The 19,690-nt window shown below is 46.5% G+C and overlaps 1 protein-coding gene across 5 annotated transcripts in view; it reads left to right on the forward strand.

The window, feature by feature from the left end:
• The window catches only part of LOC139064478 (E3 SUMO-protein ligase ZBED1-like), a 49,783-nt gene extending 33,109 nt beyond the window's left edge, over nucleotides 1-16,674 (forward strand). For 3 of the 5 annotated variants that reach the window (XM_070547799.1, XM_070547800.1, XM_070547801.1), the window contains one exon: nucleotides 10,204-12,791. Coding sequence is in view for 3 of the 5 variants with exons in the window: in XM_070547801.1 (XP_070403902.1) it covers nucleotides 10,204-10,255 (52 nt within the window). In the remaining 2 variants the exon portion in view is untranslated. Of the gene's footprint in view, nucleotides 1-10,203 lie in introns of all 5 variants that reach the window. The other 2 variants (XM_070547797.1, XM_070547798.1) reach the window with 1 other exon arrangement.
• The last annotated feature ends 3,016 nt before the right edge of the window (nucleotides 16,675-19,690 follow it).

Genomic DNA, 19,690 nt, shown 5'->3' on the forward strand with positions numbered 1-19,690 from the left:
GACCTACGTTCATGAGGAACAAACCCATCTGTGCTTCCGACGATCGAGCTTTGGGCGCGATCCCCGAAACCAAAAGGGGGAATGTTGAGGGTCTGACCTCATGAGGAAATTACTATGCAGTGATTTTCTCCAAAATGACTGTGCTTAAATTGCTATGAAAAGCAAATAATCACATCAGCGCCAAGAAACTTCATTTCCCATGATGCTTTGCACACGGAAGCATTGTGATGACGTCACCGCCTAATACCAGAAACACGTTCTGCGCATGTGCGGGAGGCCGTGGAGCTTTTCCCGCGAACTAAGACCATAAATCTTCAGCAGAGACAAAGAAACCTCGTTCTTTTGCCCAGGATACCTGGCGGTAAGGACACGCTTGTCGAACGCTCCGACAACTTGAGCACGCGGAAGCTCTAAGTGCCCAAGATTGAGCCACGCAACCGCTGGAAACCACTCCAACTCCATCGGGACCTGACTGGGAACGAGCGGAGCTCCATCCAGCTCTCAGAGACGCTGTAAGTTGTCAAACTCAGCACAAAAGAAACTTCGTTCTCTTTGTGTCCAGCCCGTGGAGAAACACTCGTGGAGGTAAACAACGGAGAAAGCATCAAACCGACGGATGACGCCAAACTGCGGAGAAACACGGAGAACCGTCAAATCAAAACAGTGAGGGACGCTTCACTGTTCTGGTGATCAGAAAACTCATTTCTCTCTCTCCTTTTCTTCTCCCGTTTCCTCTATAGTCCAGAATAAGCAATAAAACCGCGCTATTGCTTAAAAAGTAGCTTCGTGTCTTCCTCTTTCGCTCCCAAAACACGTCCGCCGGGTCATTTTGAATAAATAAACTGCTTATTGATCATTGTTTGGTATCTTTAAATGTTTTCGGCCATGGCCAGGCTGATAAACTAAAAGATATTAACTTGTGATTAATCTTTTGTGTTGTTTCATGATCCTTTGAAATGTTTTGAGTGATTTAAGGTTAAGTTACTACTGATTCTAAGTGCTTTGGAAGTTAAAGTGCATGTTGCCACCCACACTTTAGCCAGACAAAGGGGTCAGCCATCTTGCATACAGACTCCATTTTAGAAACACACACACATACATACACACAAAACACCTTGAACATTATTTTGAATATACATCCTTTTATTATATCACATGGTTATTATTCATTTATGCCACTGTTTATTCATTTGACAAATTGTTAATTAAACGTTATAAAATTCCGATTTTCGTCTCCAGTAGCTTTGTTGTGTCGAAGAGAAGTCTCTGCTCCAAGGATTCTACGAACTTCAAGAAAGACTGATAAGAGTTTTGGATTCAATTTTCCCCGGTTAAAGGGGAATGGTGCCCCGTATATCTAAGAATATCTTAATTAATTAATAAATCAGTAAATATTCCCATATTTACAGAATTTATTGAAGAATCCAAAAGTAAGTTAAAGCTTACGAACTGTTCGCTCCTAATAACCCCAACACCTCCAAGTAGCTCCTTAGCTTTAACCCAGGACTGATGGCACGCACTACAGCCTCCACGATCTCAGCTTCAGAGTAGCCCTTCTTCAATCCGCTTTCCATCTGGTGCTCCAAGCTGCTGAAGCTCAGTGTGTCTTTAGCTGCTGACTCACCCACATGGCCACTTATCCTGAAGCATTTTCTGAATCCCACTGATGAAACGTTGCAGCCGCTGTTGCCCATGGAGTCTCTCCTTCGGCGCTGCATTTCGCTGTCTCGCGAGGTCATCATGGCCGCCTGGTGCTCCGCTGATGTCCCTTGAGCTGGCTGATGCTCCAGCGTTGTCATCAGAACCTGGCCGCCGCTCCAACAGCGCCCCCTCTGCTGCGAGTCGCCCCTTGTACACAGCCTCCGCCGTCCTTCCCGCTCCGTCTGAACATAGGCATCAATTTAACCGGGGACGCCGGGGACATGTCCCCGGCAAAATTTGTGATTGGCAGCTGTGTCCCCCCCACTTTCAAAAAAGCCTGCTGATGAGGATTTTTGTTTTACCAGCTCAGATCTTATACCAGGGGTCTGCAACCTGTTCCCATCAAAGAGCCATTATTACCCATTTCCCACGGTAATTCTGTACGAACCTTAATAAGCAGTGACTTAAGTGAAGCAGGCAGGTCGCGCTAGAAAATTTCGTTTAAAAAGACGTCATAAATGTGTTCCCCCGTCATATTTATTTCTAAAATATGAAGTAAAAACTCACAATTTAATTTTCATTCATTTGTCATTAATATGTAGTCTACACCCGTGCGTTAAGTGGACCATCTTCCAGTAAAAGCAAAGCTTCCAGCCCACCTCTCCAAATGCATAAAATGTGCATCAGCCACTAGTTAGGCGCGCCGCGCGCACCATCAGCTACGTCAGCCCAGACAAGAGCAGAGCAAATAGATAAAGAATAGAGGAGAATTGTGTCTGGATGTGGATGGAGATTACATTTTACATCAGCCTGATCATCATTTAAATACGTAAACCATCACCTGGCTTCTAGTCCACGCTGTCAGCATTATTTAACTGGTGTGTGTGTGTGTGTGTGTGTGTGTGTGTGTGTGTGTGTGTGTGTGTGTGTGTGTGTGTGTGTGTGTGTGTGTGTGTGTGTGTGTTCCACTTCAAACACTGGTCTAAGCAACCAGACCAGTGTGTCCAGTAACATATTAATGTTACAATTAAACAGTTTCACTTCATGTAGGCTAGGAACGTTTCACCTGCCGTGGCCCGACCGCTCCTGCTCCACATAAACTTTGTGCGTGATCAAACGTCTCTACGCGTCATGCGTCTCCATATTAGAGACGGGAACAAGCGCTGTTCAGCCAAAGTTTCATAATTTCATAAAAAGAACATTTTTCCAAGTGACACATCCCTCAGAGAGACCGGGTTTCCAGACTGTTTCAGTGGGAGGAAATCTTATCGCATGCGCCAGTTCTGTGCTGCGCTGCGAACCCCAGATCTTCAGCTCACTGTCCACCGTGGGCGCTCCGAGCCGCGCTGAACACAGTGTCTAGTATAAAGCTCTGATGTTCTGATGGGAATATTTTACCTCCGCGATGTGCGTTAACGATTAAAATGTCAGCTCATCCATGCGCATCAGTGTGCGTCTGGGTAATTCTTTCAAACCAGCCAACATCCTTGAGTTCATCTGTCAAAATAAACAGTCAAATGGAAATATATGTAACCTGCCGTTTAACTGTTTTGCATTCCTGTGAAGATTGTTGCAAAGAGAAACAATTAAACTTGATTAACCCCAGAGCCACCCAGAGCCATGCGGGAAGATTCCTCCCACTGAAGCGAGTGTTTTCCAAACCCTGTCTCTCAGAGAGACTTGTCGGTTAGAAAATGTTCCCTGATGATGAAACTTTGGCTGAATAGTGCTTGTTCCTGTCTCCAATGTGGCGACACATCCAGGAGCCGTCTGAGGAGAATCCCAGAATCTCACATTGTCTTCAGCTCAGGAAGCGCCTATGATTACGCACAAGCGTGACCCGTCAACCCGGTCTCACAGTAAGACCGGGTTGGACCTGTTCAGGTTTACGCAGACAGTCTTTACATTTAGAATTGGCATACAGATGTAAAATTAATGCAGTAAAATATAAAGCATTTTATTTAAATATCCATTCATTATTTTACAAGCACAGAGAGCCGCATCAGATGGATGGAAGAGCCGCATGCGGCTCCAGAGCCGCCGACCCCTGTGCTAGCCTACTTTATTGTCCCCAGCAATTTTTAAACCCCACTCAAGTGTATGGTTATTGTCCCCAGCAATTCTGAAAACAAACTGACGCCCTTGCGTCTGAAGATAACGACTGGGCCACCGCTCCCGCGCTGATAGCCGCTGACCGCGCCTCCACCAGCGAAACCAGCTCATCATTTAGCTCCAGAAGCACCGACATGCCTTCATCCTCCTGCTGCAATAAATCTTCTCGTTCACAGAATTGGATAATAAGCTTAACGAGAGCTCTGCGGGTTTTACTCTTAATTTCTTCATCTTTTTTTTCTGTAATATCACACAGTTCACATACTCTGAGCAGCTCTTCCACGGATAGTCCACATAACTTCTGCCCTACCTCCAACAAAAAATCTTCACGGTCCTCAGACATGCTTGAACGACAAATAAGACGAAAAAAATACTCTTACAGAGTATCCGACCGGAGAAGCACACCTTGCGTTGTGCTAGCTAGACTGTTGCTCTTCGTTAGCATTAGCCTCCTTTTTCTGGCACGCTCCGTCACCGTGTCTCTCTGCAGTCTTCCAATCCACTATATGAGGTAGTCCCTAAACGTGATCTCGGTGGGACCTCCAAAATGTTACACCACTCCAGGACAACTTGGTGTAGAAAAACCGAGTTTTATTGGGGACCTCAGAACCATGTCATCATCATACAGATCCAAGCATGTTAGAGACCTCTTTTTCTTCTTTTTTTCCCATTCCTTTCTGCACTGTAACTGCCCTCTACTGGTGAAAATGTGTAACAGCTTAACCAGAAACAAATGTAGCTGACTTACTTTTCAACTCTCAACAGGTTTATGCAATGTTTCAGACATTTTATCTGTACACTTTACCAAGTGCTACATTCGCTTTCTTTTGTCTCTGAGTGCTTCCTTTGTAAACATGTGAAACTGATGGAGACAACTCCTTTGCTTGCGACTCAAACCTGTCAAACTGATCTCTCAAACCTCCAATGTAGTCCCTCAAGGATCTTACCAAATCCACAGCTTTGCACAAGTCTAGCTCCACAGCCTGCAACGCTACACTTGTCTTTTCAAAGCGCTGGAGGATGAAATGCCACACAGGACACATGAAGGCAGTTTCAAGTTTGTCCAGTTTTTTATCAAGTGACCTGGCTTCATTTCTAGTTGCTGCATTGTGGTAAGTGTCATGTACAATATTCTTTAAAGATTTCTGAATGTTTGCATAGTTTATACATATTGCTTGTGTGGCATCTGCATGCGCAGCCCAACTTGTGTTAGAAAGTGACTTCAATGTTTCAATGCGCTTATTAGCATTGGGCTTGAGTCCAGCTGTCACTATGTTCCACCGTGCTGTTGACTTGGAGCAGAAGTTAAAAAGGTTTTGCACAAACTGGAAAAAATCAGCTGTCTCAAAACAACAGTTAACACTGTTGACCCCAACCAAATTCAGGGTGTGTGCTGCACATGGAACCCATTCAACAAGGGCATTGACTTCTTTTATACGTGCCTGCAGTCCTTTATATACTCCTGACATGTTGGCAGCATTATCATAACACTGCCCCCTACAGTTTGCAATGTAAATGTTCATTTCTCCCAAAACCTTGAGTACAAGCTCACGTAAAGCTTCCCCAGTATGGCTCTCTATGGGAAGAAATTTAAGAAAGCGTTCCTGGGAGTGCCCTTCAGGTGACACATATCTCAGAATAAATGTTAACTGATCAAGGTGGGAAACATCTGGTGTGGAGTCAACAGAGATCGAATAGTATTTGGCCATGTTTACTTCACCGACTATTTCAGACAGAACACGATCACCCATCAGTTGAATAAACTCTTCACATATTTTAGAAGACAGATATGAAGGTGTCCCTGCGCCTGCATTTCCATATTTCTCTATGTGAGACTTCAAAAAGGGATCAAACTCGCTGATTAACTCCAGAAGGCCCAGGTAATTACCATTATCAGTCCTGCCAAAAACATGACTAGATCCTCTAAGAGCAAGTCCTCTCTCTGCCAAAAACTTCACAACAGACACAAGTCTTCTCAAAACTTCAGTCCAATATGCACTCTCAGATTCAAATTGTTTTTCCAGCTCTGTATCTATCCTTCCAGCAGCTGACCCATATGTTAGCATAGCTTTTCTGTGATGTTCACTGTTTTCATGCTCTTTCATCCGGTTTGTGGCATGTTTCCAGTCACTGAAACCAGTTTCAAAGCACTATTTGCTTTTAGCATCACTGAAAATGCAGCATGCAAAACAAAACACAGCTCCGGTAGATGGAGAGAAAAGCAGCCACTGTCTTTGGACATACTCACCATTGGCGAGTCTGCGTTTAAAGTGCGATCTGGAGAAGAACCGCTTCTGCTGTTTGTACACTCGTTCGGACGCTTTAAAATTTACGTCCATGTGTTGGCAGCTCTGCGGTCCTCGCTCAGCCCAGTAGGCACGCACAGATGCATCACATTTTCCCCAGCAAGCTGGATTAGTACTGTAACAAGGTTCATCCAAAGTTTCAATCCGTGGCCCAGACGCACTTTCGGTCGCCAATTTTCCACAATCACTCTCCGATGGGAAAAGATAATCCATGGAGGACGTGGTGGTCTCCGATGCCTCCAGGTCGAGCGTCTCTGCTGCCGGAACATCAGCCGCGGATTCAGCCGCCAACTTTCCACAATCACTCACTGACAGGAAAAGATCATTTGTGTTGTTGGTGGTCTCAGCAGGTGCTGTCGGGTCCGGCATCTTTTTTTTCCTCTGCCGCTGCAGATTCAACCGCCAAGCTTCCATATTCTCTCTCTGGCAGGAAAAGATAATCCATGGTGGACGTGGTCTCAGTAGGTCCCCCCGGGTTCGTCGTCTTAGCCTTCTCTGCAGCCCCGGATTCTGCCGCCAATCTTCCACAATCATTCTCCAGCGGGAAAAGATAATCCATGGTGGACATGGTCTCAGCAGGTTCCCCCAAGTCTGGCGTCTTTGTTTCCTCTGCAACTGCTAGAACATCAGCTGGCCGAACTGAAATGCTGCTAGCAAAGCTAATGTTTACAGAACGCAAGGAAGATCCTGCAGCTCCATCTTCGCTCAGTGGTTTAAAAAAACCTGTTAGCTTGGGTATTTTCTTAAGCACCTCTTTGTCGCGTTCCCCCTTTTCCTTCTTCTTCTTTCTTTTTAGCGCTCCACTATTGTATTTTCTGGGTTTGTCCGCCATTACGAAGCACTCACTGTTCAAGCCGCCGCACACTGGGGTGTGTCAGGCTGCAAACGCCCACCGTGAAGTAAAGAGTGAAAAAACTTGGACCAATTATAAGCAGTCATGACTCATGATAGATGTTTGCCAAAACAAATCCCAGTGCTTCTCAGCTAAATGGTACTATCTTGTTAGAGAATTACATACAAAAATAAAAATGCATTTTGGACCGAGGGCGGGGCCTCCAGCACGCAGGGGCCCAGGGCTGTAGCCCAGGTGAGCCCATGCGAAGGTCCGGGGGTGGGCGGCAGTGTGGTGGTGCGTCGCTTATTGAAGACTGCAGCCAGGTCTCGATAGGGTAGTGGCGGATTGGGCGGTAGAGGACCAAGACCACCAGCTGGGGGGCCTGCCATGGACGGAGGAGGAGAGAGGTGGACCTGGCACTGGGTCCCCCAGCCTAAAAGGCGGTTCTGGGACAAGGACATCTGGGGGTCGTGGAGACGGAGCCAGGGGAACCCCAAGATTAGAGGAGAGGAGGGAGCGGAGATGATGAGAAAGTGGAGGGTTTCCCAAAGGCCTTGGAGGACCATCTGGAGTGACTGGGTTCGGTCTTGGACAGGATAGGGCTGGAGAGGTCTGCCGTCCACCGAGGTCACCGGAACAACTCATTCCAGGTGAGTCAGGGGGATCCGTAGGCGTTTAGCCAGATCCACATCCATGAAGTTGTCGGCGGCCCTCTAGTCCACCAGAGCATGTACCTGATGTGAGGTCTCGTCGTGTAGGAGGGTGACAGGAAGGAGGAGTCGGTAGGAAGAGGTAGAGGCAGAGGGTGAACCCGGGATGAGCTACCCCGATACTCAGTGGGTTCCTCCGTTTCCCGGCCGTAATGGGCAGTCCAGGTGCCGGTGGTGGGGAGAGCCACAATAGGCACAGAGACCCTCGCGCCACCGTCGCTCTCTCCTCCGGGGGAAGGTGGCCAAGCTGCCTAGGCTCCTCAGTAGAAATGGGTCTGGAAGCTGGAGTTGGTGAACGAGGAAGAGGTCCGTGCGTTCTGAGTGGGCGAGTGGATGACCTGGGTCGAACCAGAACCCGTTGGTCAATGCACAACGCCAGGTCGGCAACCTCATCCAGGGTCTCGGGCAGTTCTCTTCCCGCCATCTCGTTTCGGATGTAGGGCGCCAACCCCTCCAAAAAAACAGCTCGAAAGGCAGAGTCATCCCACTGTAGTTTGGCCGCGATGGTGCAAAACTCTGACGCATAGGCGCACACAGTGCATTCACGTTGGCGGAGCTTTAAGAGACGTGCTTCAGCCCCCACTTCACTACTGGGTGGAACGAAGGTCTTCCTGAGGGTGGCCACAAAAGCAGCATAGTCATTGCAGGTAGGGGATTTAGAATTATAAAGAGCAGCGGCCCACTCCTGAGCGAGTCCAGAAAGCAGGGAGGTGAGGTGCGCAACCCGAGAGCGGGCAGTGGGGAAGCGTCCCGGTTGGCACTCGAATTGCATATCGAGGGAGGCGAGCAGACCATCTGGGCTCCCAACCTCTCCATTCCACCTCTCCGGTAGGCTGAACTGCGGCTCCTCCTTAGGTGGAGCGAGGGCTTGCTGCCGGAGAGCATTGAGGGATGTTGTCAACTGAAGGGTGAGGTCGGTCAGGGAGTTCACCTTGGTGTTGAGCCGATCGACCAAGGCGTGGAGCTGAACTATCTCCTTCTTCATTTGCTCAAACTCCGCTGGGTTAACGGACTCAGTCATCCTGTCAGACTGGTCGGCTGGATACGGGAGTTGAGCTTGTGGAGAGCGTTGTCTCACAGACGCGGAAGCGATAGCGTCGGTGAAACGCCGGCTCTCTGTTTAATCTAGGAATCCCCGAGCGTTCGAGCGTCAATGAAGTGACACCGAAATGTTGGGTTTTCCCGAAGTAAGTAAGAACACTTACTGTGAGCTGAGAGTTCGTACGATGGATCGGTTGCTTGGAAACTCTGATCATAGATCCGAAGAAACGATGACTGAGTGGTGAGCTGGGGAGGCGACTTCCGTATATAGTCGCGGTTCGTGACGTAGGTGCGACGTGGAGGGAATCCCCGCGAGGGGCATGCTGGGAGTTGTGGTCCATGGTGGAGGCCGGCTAGCTGGGAGAGGCTGGTTTGGGGACTTGGGTTCTGACACCTGACAGCTGTGGGCCCTTAGAATCTTCCTAATCTTTCACTGCTTTACGGCGCCCCTGGACGTTACTATTGTCTAACATCATTTTTTTGAAAAATAACCGTGTGACCAACACAGAAGGAAGACACTGAGAGAAAAGCTGTGTTGTGACCACAGGTAAACATCTGTTGAATGTCAGCAAAAACAAGCCCTGAAGTACTATGAATCCATGATAACAGACATGCACGTTACTCAAACTTTGTTGTGGCCTTATATGATGCTTGGAAGTGTTCTTTTTGTTTTTAAGGGATAGTGAAAATGATGTTGAAAAAATCAAAAAGTTAATTATTGTGCATTTAATGGAGGTGTAAGAAACCCTAGTCCTGGAGAGCTGCTACCCAGCATGTTTAGAGGCTACACAGCACTAACACACCTGATGATAATCAGCAGGTGATTAACATGCCTCTGTAGAGCCTCATGAGCTGCTGAAAATGGAATCAAATGTGTTGAATTAAGGAAACCTCTAAAATGAGCTAGATAGTGGCTCTCCAGGACCAGGGTTCCCTACCCCTGCTTTTATGTGTGAGTGACTGGATGAATGACCAGCGGTTCACAACTTTTTCCCACAAGCACCCTCTTGTTTGTGTCCAACATGAGCCAAGCACCTTACAACCACAATCCCTACGCACCCACGCACATCAAAAGTGAATGATTCTACATTTTATAAATCCATAAGGGTTGTAACTCTAATACACAGTGTTAATTGTACAATTGTTTGTGTCCTGAGCAGTTTATAAATTTAATTTTTAAAAATATCATCTTTAGAACCTCACAACTTCATCACAGACACAAGTGTGTGGACCCCCTGCAATCTTGTGGAGAACCCATTAGGGTGCCAGGTACCCAGGGTTGGGAAACACTGCTATATATGGTTTAATGAAAATAGAAGCCGTTTACTGTTTGCCCCTCTACTCATTTATTTGGTAGTACCTATGTAAAAAAAGATCCATTCCATCGGTATGTGACATGAGAAGATCTAAACACGTGTACTGATAATACCAATGATGTAGATTTTAACTGATCATTTGTAGTAAAGATTAACAGTTATGGCATGAAATTGATCACAAATATTGTAATGAAGTGCTCTGTAACAAAGGTTATGTGGATGCATTTCTTTGTCCTTGTTAGATTCAACGTGGAAGTTGTTCAACATGGTTTCACACGCTCTGCCTTGGAATGACTGCCTTCCAGATGCCAAGCAAAAAGACACCTTGGTGTTGTGACATGTGCAAACAGCAGCATGTAAACAACATGTAGGTGTTTGGTTGGAAGTGTGAACATGGAGTTGTACTGGACAAGACAGCACAGCTTCAAATTTATGAGCCGAGGACTTGATTGTCCTTTGTTTACATAAGAATGATGATGCACATTAAGGAAAGCAGCGCAAACGTTTCTTTCATATGCAAAGTACTTGTATTTTGGAATGGATAATTTATTATTTACAATTAGTGTCATTGTTCTCTATGTCACTTTTTTACTCATATCTGTCAAGTACTTGTATGTGTGTGAGGGAGGCCTATATGCGGGTCTTTGTTTTGTAAGTCTTAACACTGAGGTGTACTCTACACCACAGCATGACTGAAATGTTGTGAGACTATTACTTTACTCTGTCTACATCATCTGTTTACATAAGCATGATGATGGATACACTGACTGTCCCACAAACTAGGTACAGGTCTAGAGGTGACCGGGCTTTCTCGGTCTTGGCTCCTTCTCTCTGGAATGAGCTTCCACTTGATATTAAACTGTCACCGTCGCTGCATGTTTTTAAGAGTCGTTCGAAAACTCATTTTTATCGTTTAGCTTTTATGTGACTTGTATGCTTTTATGCTCCCTGTTTACATTTTGTATGGTGCTTTTATGTCTGTATGTTGTTTTTATCTCTTTTTTATTCTATCTGTGTTTTTACTGTATTTTATGTTCAGCGCCTTGGGCTCCTGCAAAGGCAGTGGAAGGTGCTGTACAAATAAAGATTGATTGATGATGCACATTATGGAAAACAGTTTTCACTTTTGATTCATAAGCAACGTATTACTATTTTGGGAGAGTTGAGTTTGTATTTTAAATCTTTTTCATTGTTCAGTCAACTATTTGTGTGTGTGTGTGTGTGTGTGTGTGTGTGTGTGTGTGTGTGTGTGTAGTACATTTTAGTGTATGGTGCCTTTTCAGTTGACATATTTGATTTGTGATTTGTTTTTGGAGAAGCAGAGATGAGCAGGTGCATTGTTTTGATCAAATTATTTAACCTCGTAAAAACGTTCATATGCAAATGACCAAGTGTTAATGATCCAAAAATAAAAACTTTGACTGTTAAATTTTGAAAGTATTGATAAAGAGTACTAGGAAATTGGTTATCAGCAGGGGCCATTTGTGTGTCACTACAGTTTACAGTAAAATAAATGAAAAATCAGAGATGTATTTTTTTCACAAACGTGCTTGTTGGAGTATGTAGAGCCGGTTACTGTTGACCAGCAGGCATGATTTTGTGACAACAACTTTTACAGTGTAGGAGCTACAAACATTTCAATGATTTAAAAATTCAACAAAAATCAGACAAGTATGTTTTCTAAAAAGTAAATGCTGTAAATGCACAGTTAGAGATTATTTTTTAAATATTCTGCAGAAAAAATACCGAGGTCCAGACCTCAAGGTCCTCAATGGTAGATACGGCCATGGTGGTGTCTAGTAGTGGGTAAATGTTTTGTTTTTACTCACGCAGCTCTACACAGATTTCCATGGGATCAGAAATCAAAACCTGCAACACTCCTTTTCTTGACTGGACCTGTAGGGTACAGGGTAGGGTACAGGGTCCTAACAGCCCGTACCCTCTGGGGGGTACTTCAGGATTATGGGGTACCAGGCCCTCTGATACGGGCTGTTAGGACCCTGTACGACTGGTGTCAGAGCTCGGTCCGCATTGCCGGCAGTTAGTCGAGCTCATTTCTGGTGAGAGTTGGCTGCCCTGATGCCACTGGGTTTGTACTAGGGATGTGACAAAATATCGTTTGGCCAAAACTCGCAATACAAAATGTGACGAAATGCATCGAGGTAAAAAAATATGGACCACGAAATTAGGCTAGTCGGCACTGCTGCATGATTTGTGTAGTAGTAGGGCAGGCCCACAGTCTATGGTGGCAGGCTGATAGCACCATCTCTGCTGATAAAGCAGGGTAAAACTAAACAAAATAAAATAAATTAAAAAAACATCCGGGGAACGGTGCAGTGCGTCATGACGTTAAGTCACAGCGCATGTTGTAACAACAACACTGCAGGCTACAGCGAGCAAACAAATATTAGCATTAGCACCAAGTTGGTGCCACCAACTGCCTTGCCCCGAAAGAGCAGAACAATGGAGTCAAATGAGGTCAAAATTGAGGATGCTCCTCCTGGATACAGGTCATCTGTCTGGCAGTATTTTGGCTTTCCGGTTAAAAAAGACAATAACGGCAACAGAGTAACGGAAAAGACCAAGACTGTGTGTAAGCTATGCTATGCTGTCATTCCGTACACCACCTCCAACACAACAAACATGAACCACCACCTTCAACGTTACCATAAAAATGTGAAGACGGCCTTGGCGAAAACAAGCCTACCGAAAGGACAGCTGACCATGAAACAAGCACTGACACCAACTCTACCTCCATCAAGTCCACGTGCAAAACAGATAACCCGGCTCATTGGTGAGTTCATAGCGGACTACATGGCTCCATTTAACATAGTAGCGAACAGAAAATTCATCCAAATGTTCAAGGTGCTGGAGCCCAAGTTTAAGATGCCATGCCGGGGACATTTTTCAGAGAAGGTAATCCCGGGAATTTACAATGAAACGAAACAAAGCGTGAAAGAGTGTCTAAAACATGCCGACCGCGTCGCTCTGACCACCGACAGCTGGACCTCGCGTGCAACACAGAGTTATGTCACCATTACGGCACAAGTCATCATCGAAAAATGGGAGAGTAAAAGCTTTGTGTTGCAAACTCGTGAGCTAAGTGAAAGTCATACTGGTGTTAACATAGCTCAAGTGTTGAGAAATTCACTGAGTGAGTGGGAGCTAACAAGGCCACACACAACCATTGCTTGTGTCACAGACAACGCGAGCAACATGGACATTGCTGTGAGAGAGAGCGGTCTCCACCCTCACATCAAGTGCTTGGCGCATGTTGTGAATCTGGCCAGTAAGAGAGGCTTGGCTGTATCCCGCGTTGCGCGCCTTCTTGGTCGTGTGCGAAGAATAACTACATTTTTTCACAAGAGCACCACGGCCACCGCAGTCCTGTGTCATGTTCTGCGGGTGGAGGTGGCAGACCATATGTGGTGGTGGGTTCCGGAGGCAGATGAGCAGGCAGACGGATGTAAAAAATAAAAAGATGTTTATTGTAGGACAGGAGCACAGGACGAACGAACATGGACAACGACAATGAACCGACAAAGACAACAACCAGGAGGGAGGTATAAATACACAAGGGAATCAGGAACACATGGGCAGAGTAATCAGGGGCAGGAGAGAACAATTAGGCTAATCAGGGCAGGAGAGACACATTCAGGGAGGCTGGGGCAGATCATGACAGTACCGCCCCCCTCAAGGGGCGGATACCAGACGCCCACAAGCCACAAAACACAGGAGACACGAACGAAGACCAGACCAGGGCACACATGACAAGGGAACACAGAAGACGAGACCAGGGAACAAGGAACACCATCCAGGCTGCGGAGCAGAGGCCTCTTGGTTCAGGCGGCACTCCGTCTTACGACCACTCAGACATGTCCAAGAACTCAGTCCAGGGAAACTCGGACTCGTAGACTTGGGCACAGGGGACTCGTAGACTTGGGCACAGGGGACACGTAGACTTGACTAGACTGGACACGTAGACTTGACTAGACTGGACACGTAGACTTGACTAGACTGGACACGTAGACTTGACTAGACTGGACACGATGGCTTGACTAGACTGGACACGATGACTTGACTAGACTGGACACGATGACTTGACTAGACTGGACACGATGACTTGACTAGACTGGACACGATGACTTGACTAGACTGGACACGATGACTTGACTAGACTGGACACGATGACTTGACTTGACACGATGACTTGACTGGAACACTTGACTCCAGGAACACAGGACACCAGGAACACAGAGACGAACTGCAGCAGCAGGCATGGGACCCAGCAGGAACTGCAGCAGCAGGCATAGGCCCCAGCAGGAACTGCTGCGTGGAGAACCTGCAGGCGTGGACCAGGAAGTGGTTGAGTAGCGGGAGCGACGCGTGGAAGCCCAGCTCGGCGGCAGGTACTCGACATCCCAATCAGAGCAGGTGCACATCCGATCTGCTGGGTCCATCAGCGGAGGCTCGGGTGAAGGGAAGCCGGAGAAGAGCGGGGAGACCAGCCCTACCACACCGGAGAATAATGGCGTGCGTAGGCGGTGTAGCTCCCTTGAGGCTCCAGGATCCGCGGCTTCAGGAGACGAATGGGACGGGGCTAAAACAGCTGGAGGAGAACGACCCTGGCCACCCCGAAGATAAATAGGATGCGCCAGGATCTCCCAGAGGAACTTCGACCACCCCGAGAACAGGTAGGATGCGCCGAACACAAACTCCAGGCCAGAAATCTCCCACAACTGAAAGGGACAAAAAGAAAAAATAATCCTCCAGGAACAGGTGTGTTAGCTCACCACAGGTCCAGGTTTGGTCGGTTCATTCTGTCATGTTCTGCGGGTGGAGGTGGCAGACCATGTGTGGTGGTGGGTTCCAGAGGCAGATGAGCAGGCAGACGGATGTAAAAAATAAAAAGATGTTTATTGTAGGACAGGAGCACAGGACGAACGAACATGGACAACGACAATGAACCGACAAAGACAACAACCAGGAGGGAGGTATAAATACACAAGGGAATCAGGAACACATGGGCAGAGTAATCAGGGGCAGGAGAGAACAATTTGGCTAATCAGGGCAGGAGTGACACATTCAGGGAGGCTGGGGCAGATCATGACATCCTGACCAACAAGCAAACCCAGTTGTAACTGCCTCGGCATAAACTCATCACCGATGTCCAGACCAGGTGGAACAGCACGTAGGAAATGCTGGCGCGCTACCTGGAGCAGCAAGCAGCTGTCTCAGCAGCGTTGAGCTGCCCAGAAATCCGAAGGAATGCGAGAGAAATCGACACTCTGGATCACACTGATATATCAGATGTAGAAGACATAGTGAAACTGCTTAAGCCACTGAAGACAGCCACAACTGTTGTCTGTGATGAAAAAGAGCCCACTGTTTCACTGATAATGCCACTGAAGTACATGATCGAGCAAAGCATGTCACCAAACGGAAATGACACACAGACCATCGCCAACATGAAATCTTACTCGACATCTCGGACCGATGCACCGGGGACTGTAATGACGTGCTGCAGGAGTGCACAGCGCTTGACCCACGATTCAGAAGCCTGTCCCATCTGAATGATGAACAACGTGAGTCCATCTATGCCCGAATATGTGAAAAAGCTTCAGCACTTCATGAGCAGCGCAACCAGGTAGGCTAACTTTTATTGGGGGAAAAGAGGTTTCCTGCTGCATGTGTGTAACTGTATGTATGTGCAGGCCAGAGTCTGCAAACTTATTTCTCATGTTTTTTTATTAGTACATCAGAGAGAGAGTGAATGAGAGTGAAGGACAGAAATGTTTAACTAGTTTTTCTATTTTATTTATTTTCAGACCAGTTACACTGATGAAAGAACCACTAGGGCCAGTGCTTCAACATCAGAGGCAGCAGCAGAGCAGGCCAGGGTCATGGTTGAGGCAGCACAGGGAGCAGAGCAGAGCCAGGAAGAGCCAGTAGAAGGAGAAAGGCAGATGCAGGATGCAACACAGCCTCCCCCACCAAAGAAGACAGCGTTGGAAGATCTCCTTGGGAGCTCCTACACTACTGTTGAGACAGTGCAGACCAGCAGAGGGATTGAAATGGAGATACTCTCCTACAGGAGTGGGATTCCCGTCCCACTCAACAGAAGTCCACTTGAGTGGTGGAAAGTTAATGCTTATGCTTACCCCATACTTGCCTCCCTTGCCAAAGCCTACCTTTGCATTCCTGCTACATCAGTGCCCAGTGAGCGTCTTTTCCACAGCAGGAGACATTGTGTCTGCTCAGAGATCACTGATTACACCAGAACATGCTGATATGTTAGTTTTTTTTGAAGAAGAACCAGTCCTGAGATAAGATAACCAAGGCCTATAGCAGCACTAAGGGTGTTCCTGTTTGTGTTTGGCCTGTTAGGCCTTGTGTTTCCCTGTGTGCAACTGGAAAAAAAATAAACAAGTTGTTATTATACAGTAATATTTTTTTTCTTTTTTTTCTTATCTGATATCGTATCGTGACGTATCGTTTCGTGCCTCAGACATATCGAGGTGCATCGTATCGTGAGTTTAGGTAGATCATCCCATTCCTAGTTTGTACTGTATTGTATAATAAATAGTTTTATATTTGACGTGTTTGATTAGAAACTATAAATGTTTACTAAATATATTTGTATATGTCATAACCTGCCTTCATTTTATTTCTTAAGAGTAAAATCCCTCTACTGTGGATTTAGTTCTGTGTTATAATCCAACCCCTCCTCTTTAATCCGGGCTTGGGACCGGCAGAAGTGACCCAAAAGGGAAACTCTGGCAGAGTTAGTTGGATTTTTTTTTTTTTTTTTTTTTTTTTTGGTGCTGGACGAGAAGCTCGTCCATTTGCCCTTTTCTGTCAGCTGTTATCTTTTTAAGGCGTAACACATTCAGGTGTTACACCTCTGAGCCAGAATCTTCTCCAGAACAGAGTGAATGCTGCCCAGAAACAAGCTGTTTCCTCTCTTACTGAAATGCACTCTGTCTGGGAGAAAAAGGGTGTTGTTGAAGAACCTGAGCTCAGGATGCTCGATGACCAGGCCCCCAAAGCTCCTAACGGCCGTCCTCAGTAAAGAATTAACCTGTTTTCTGTTGCTGTTAATTCTTCCTGGTCGCCCGTATCGCCACGACTGCCGTTCGTTGATGGCGGAAAAGGCTATTCTCATTTCCGGAAAGTCCTTATGGAGGTGGGACAAATCCTTTTGGATCTGAGAAGCCAGTTCCACCGGGGAAACGAGACCCAGATCGTTTCCTCCGGCGTGGACGACCAGAATATCTGGAGGACCGTGTGTGGGAGCCTCGGAGTAAAACCTGGGAAGGACACCGCCCCAGCGCATGCCTCCTTTGCCAAACCATTGGACCTTAGCTCTGAGTCCAAAGTTTGTCCCAAACTGCCGCTGAGCCGCCTCTTCACCCCGTCTGATGTAACTGGATCCAATAATCCAGATTACTGGAGTTCGAGGCTGCTCAGACTTGATGGTAGATGCAGTTTTTGGGGGTTCGGAGACACTTTTGGGTCCTGAATCCGTCCCTTTCCTACGACCTTTGAGACGGATCATAGTGGGACGTTTCTGCTGAGGTGTGCCTTCTGACAGCCGCAGCCTTTTAGCAGCGCTGGGGAAGTCAGAGTTCTCGTGACCTCCGTCACTCAAACGCTTTCTTTTCCCCAACAGCTGAATGCGAGGAGTATCCTGGAGTTGGACAGAGGACGTCTGTCTTTTCTCCACTAAGGAAATTCCTCGGTACCTTGCCAGCGTTTTATATCTTTGGTCTTGTCGATTAGCCCGTAAAACAGAGGAGTTTTTGCTGGAGATGGATGTTAAACCTCCACTGGTGTCCACAGACACGGCTGTCTTGAAAAAGACACTTGGTTCCTCAAAGGGCTGAATCTGACGAGCCTTGTCAGGTTTTGATGCAGACAGACACAGGTTTTGTGTTTCTGCAAAGCTAGTTCCTCTGTAGCTAGCCAGAAGCTCATATCTGCGTCGTTTGTGAAGCGACTGTAGCTCAGAGGACCTTAGCCCTGACTGGAAAGCTGGTTGGCTGTTTGACAGAACAAAGACCATTTTGCACTCTAGGATTTCCGAGCAGTGAATAATTTAGCTATAAATATTCACCAAATGCACCAGATTTCTCTGAAGGAAGCTGTTAAAAGATGTTGTTTACACAAAACCAACAAGTTTTCTGAGAGCAACAATCCGTCCAACCTCCTTCTTCAAAGCAAGTCTGATACTGACTGACCACTGACTGCAGACCTTTATGTATATGTCCATGCTGCCAGCGTCAGTCATAAAGGCTTTGTGACGTCATCACGCCACCTGCGCTTCTGTGCGTGCAGACGATTACAATTGTACTGCTGCGCATGCGTGAACGCTGTGGCCGTCTTGTGTGTCGGGTTTCTGTCTCCAGAGGGTCCGGTCCGGTCCAGTTGGGACAGAAAGAACGTTTAGCTGCTTCTGCAGGTTCTAATGAAACACTTTTAAACACTAAAGACTAGAAATGTCAGTTCTACCTGTAAATACGAGCTCAATGAAGCACGTAAAAGTAAATACGTGAACTTTGCGCACATGCAGCAAAAACAGTAGAGGGAGAACAGCAGTTAACGTAGCACACGGCAGGTCTCCATGGCAACAAGGGCTTGCTTCCACGTTACGTAAAAGGGGTGGACAATGGTTTCTGGCGCTGAATCCAGGAAGTAGAGAAAACAAGACTGACCAAACAGAAAAACTGTCATTAGAAAATATCAGGAACATGAAATCAGGCAGATGAAGTCAGTTGTCTTAACCACGGTGTTTCAGGTAAATGTAAACCGTCTGTTGGACCAATGTCGCCCTCCTGTGCCTGTTTGCTGGTACTGCACCTAAAATATTGACATTATTCTAATGGTTCTGAAAGAAAATGAAACAACTGTAATAAAACCAGAAAATACACCCATGCACCTAACATCTTCATCACGCTGTTGTAAAAACCATCTCTGACATTTCCTCTCCCTGGCTCGCACTGGTCAGCGAGGCGCTGTCTGTATTTTCACTGCTCATTAATGGCGCCCAGTCAGACGCAAGCACGTGCAGCATGGAACAAGACATGTGTGTTAAAATGTATTTGTACAGGATTTAAAAAGCTGACATTGCTTCACAATAAATCTTAAGGCGCCATATATTAAATTGAGGACATAAAAGCAAAAATAAAATAGATAAAACAAAAAGTCATACAGCCAAAATCTAGTTAAAACCATGATACATAAATCAGCTGCTGTTAAAAACAACATAGAGATTATTTCATTACCGTATGTAGTATGTTTGTGTCCCTGCTGCATAGTTCTGGATACCCAGTTTTGTTATTGGTTGTTTTTAGTGGCTGAAGGTTACTATAATAGCTTACTGCCTTTGTGTGTTTACCTCTAATCTTATTAATTTTCCTTTTTCTTTTCTGTAAGTGTTTGTGCTGCTCTAGCAAATGAATTTCCCCACTGACATTACTGTTCTATTCTATTCATCCACCTGGGACCAGTGCTCTAAAACATCTCCTGTTGTGTGAAAAACGGGTGTGGGAGTTTCTACACCAGCCCACGACTAGAAGATCTTAGACTGTCCCCGTGATGGACTGACTGATGGAGTTCTGTAGCAGCTGGCAGGAAAGCGCTTGAACATTCCGCTCTGTACACCATTTTTGGAAAGCTGCCCATTTAGCAGCATAGGATGCGATGGTAGAGGGCGCCCGCGCACTCTGA

This window comes from Nothobranchius furzeri, unplaced genomic scaffold, assembly GCF_043380555.1.
Source record: "Nothobranchius furzeri strain GRZ-AD unplaced genomic scaffold, NfurGRZ-RIMD1 Scf031, whole genome shotgun sequence".
Lineage (NCBI taxonomy): Eukaryota > Metazoa > Chordata > Actinopteri > Cyprinodontiformes > Nothobranchiidae > Nothobranchius > Nothobranchius furzeri.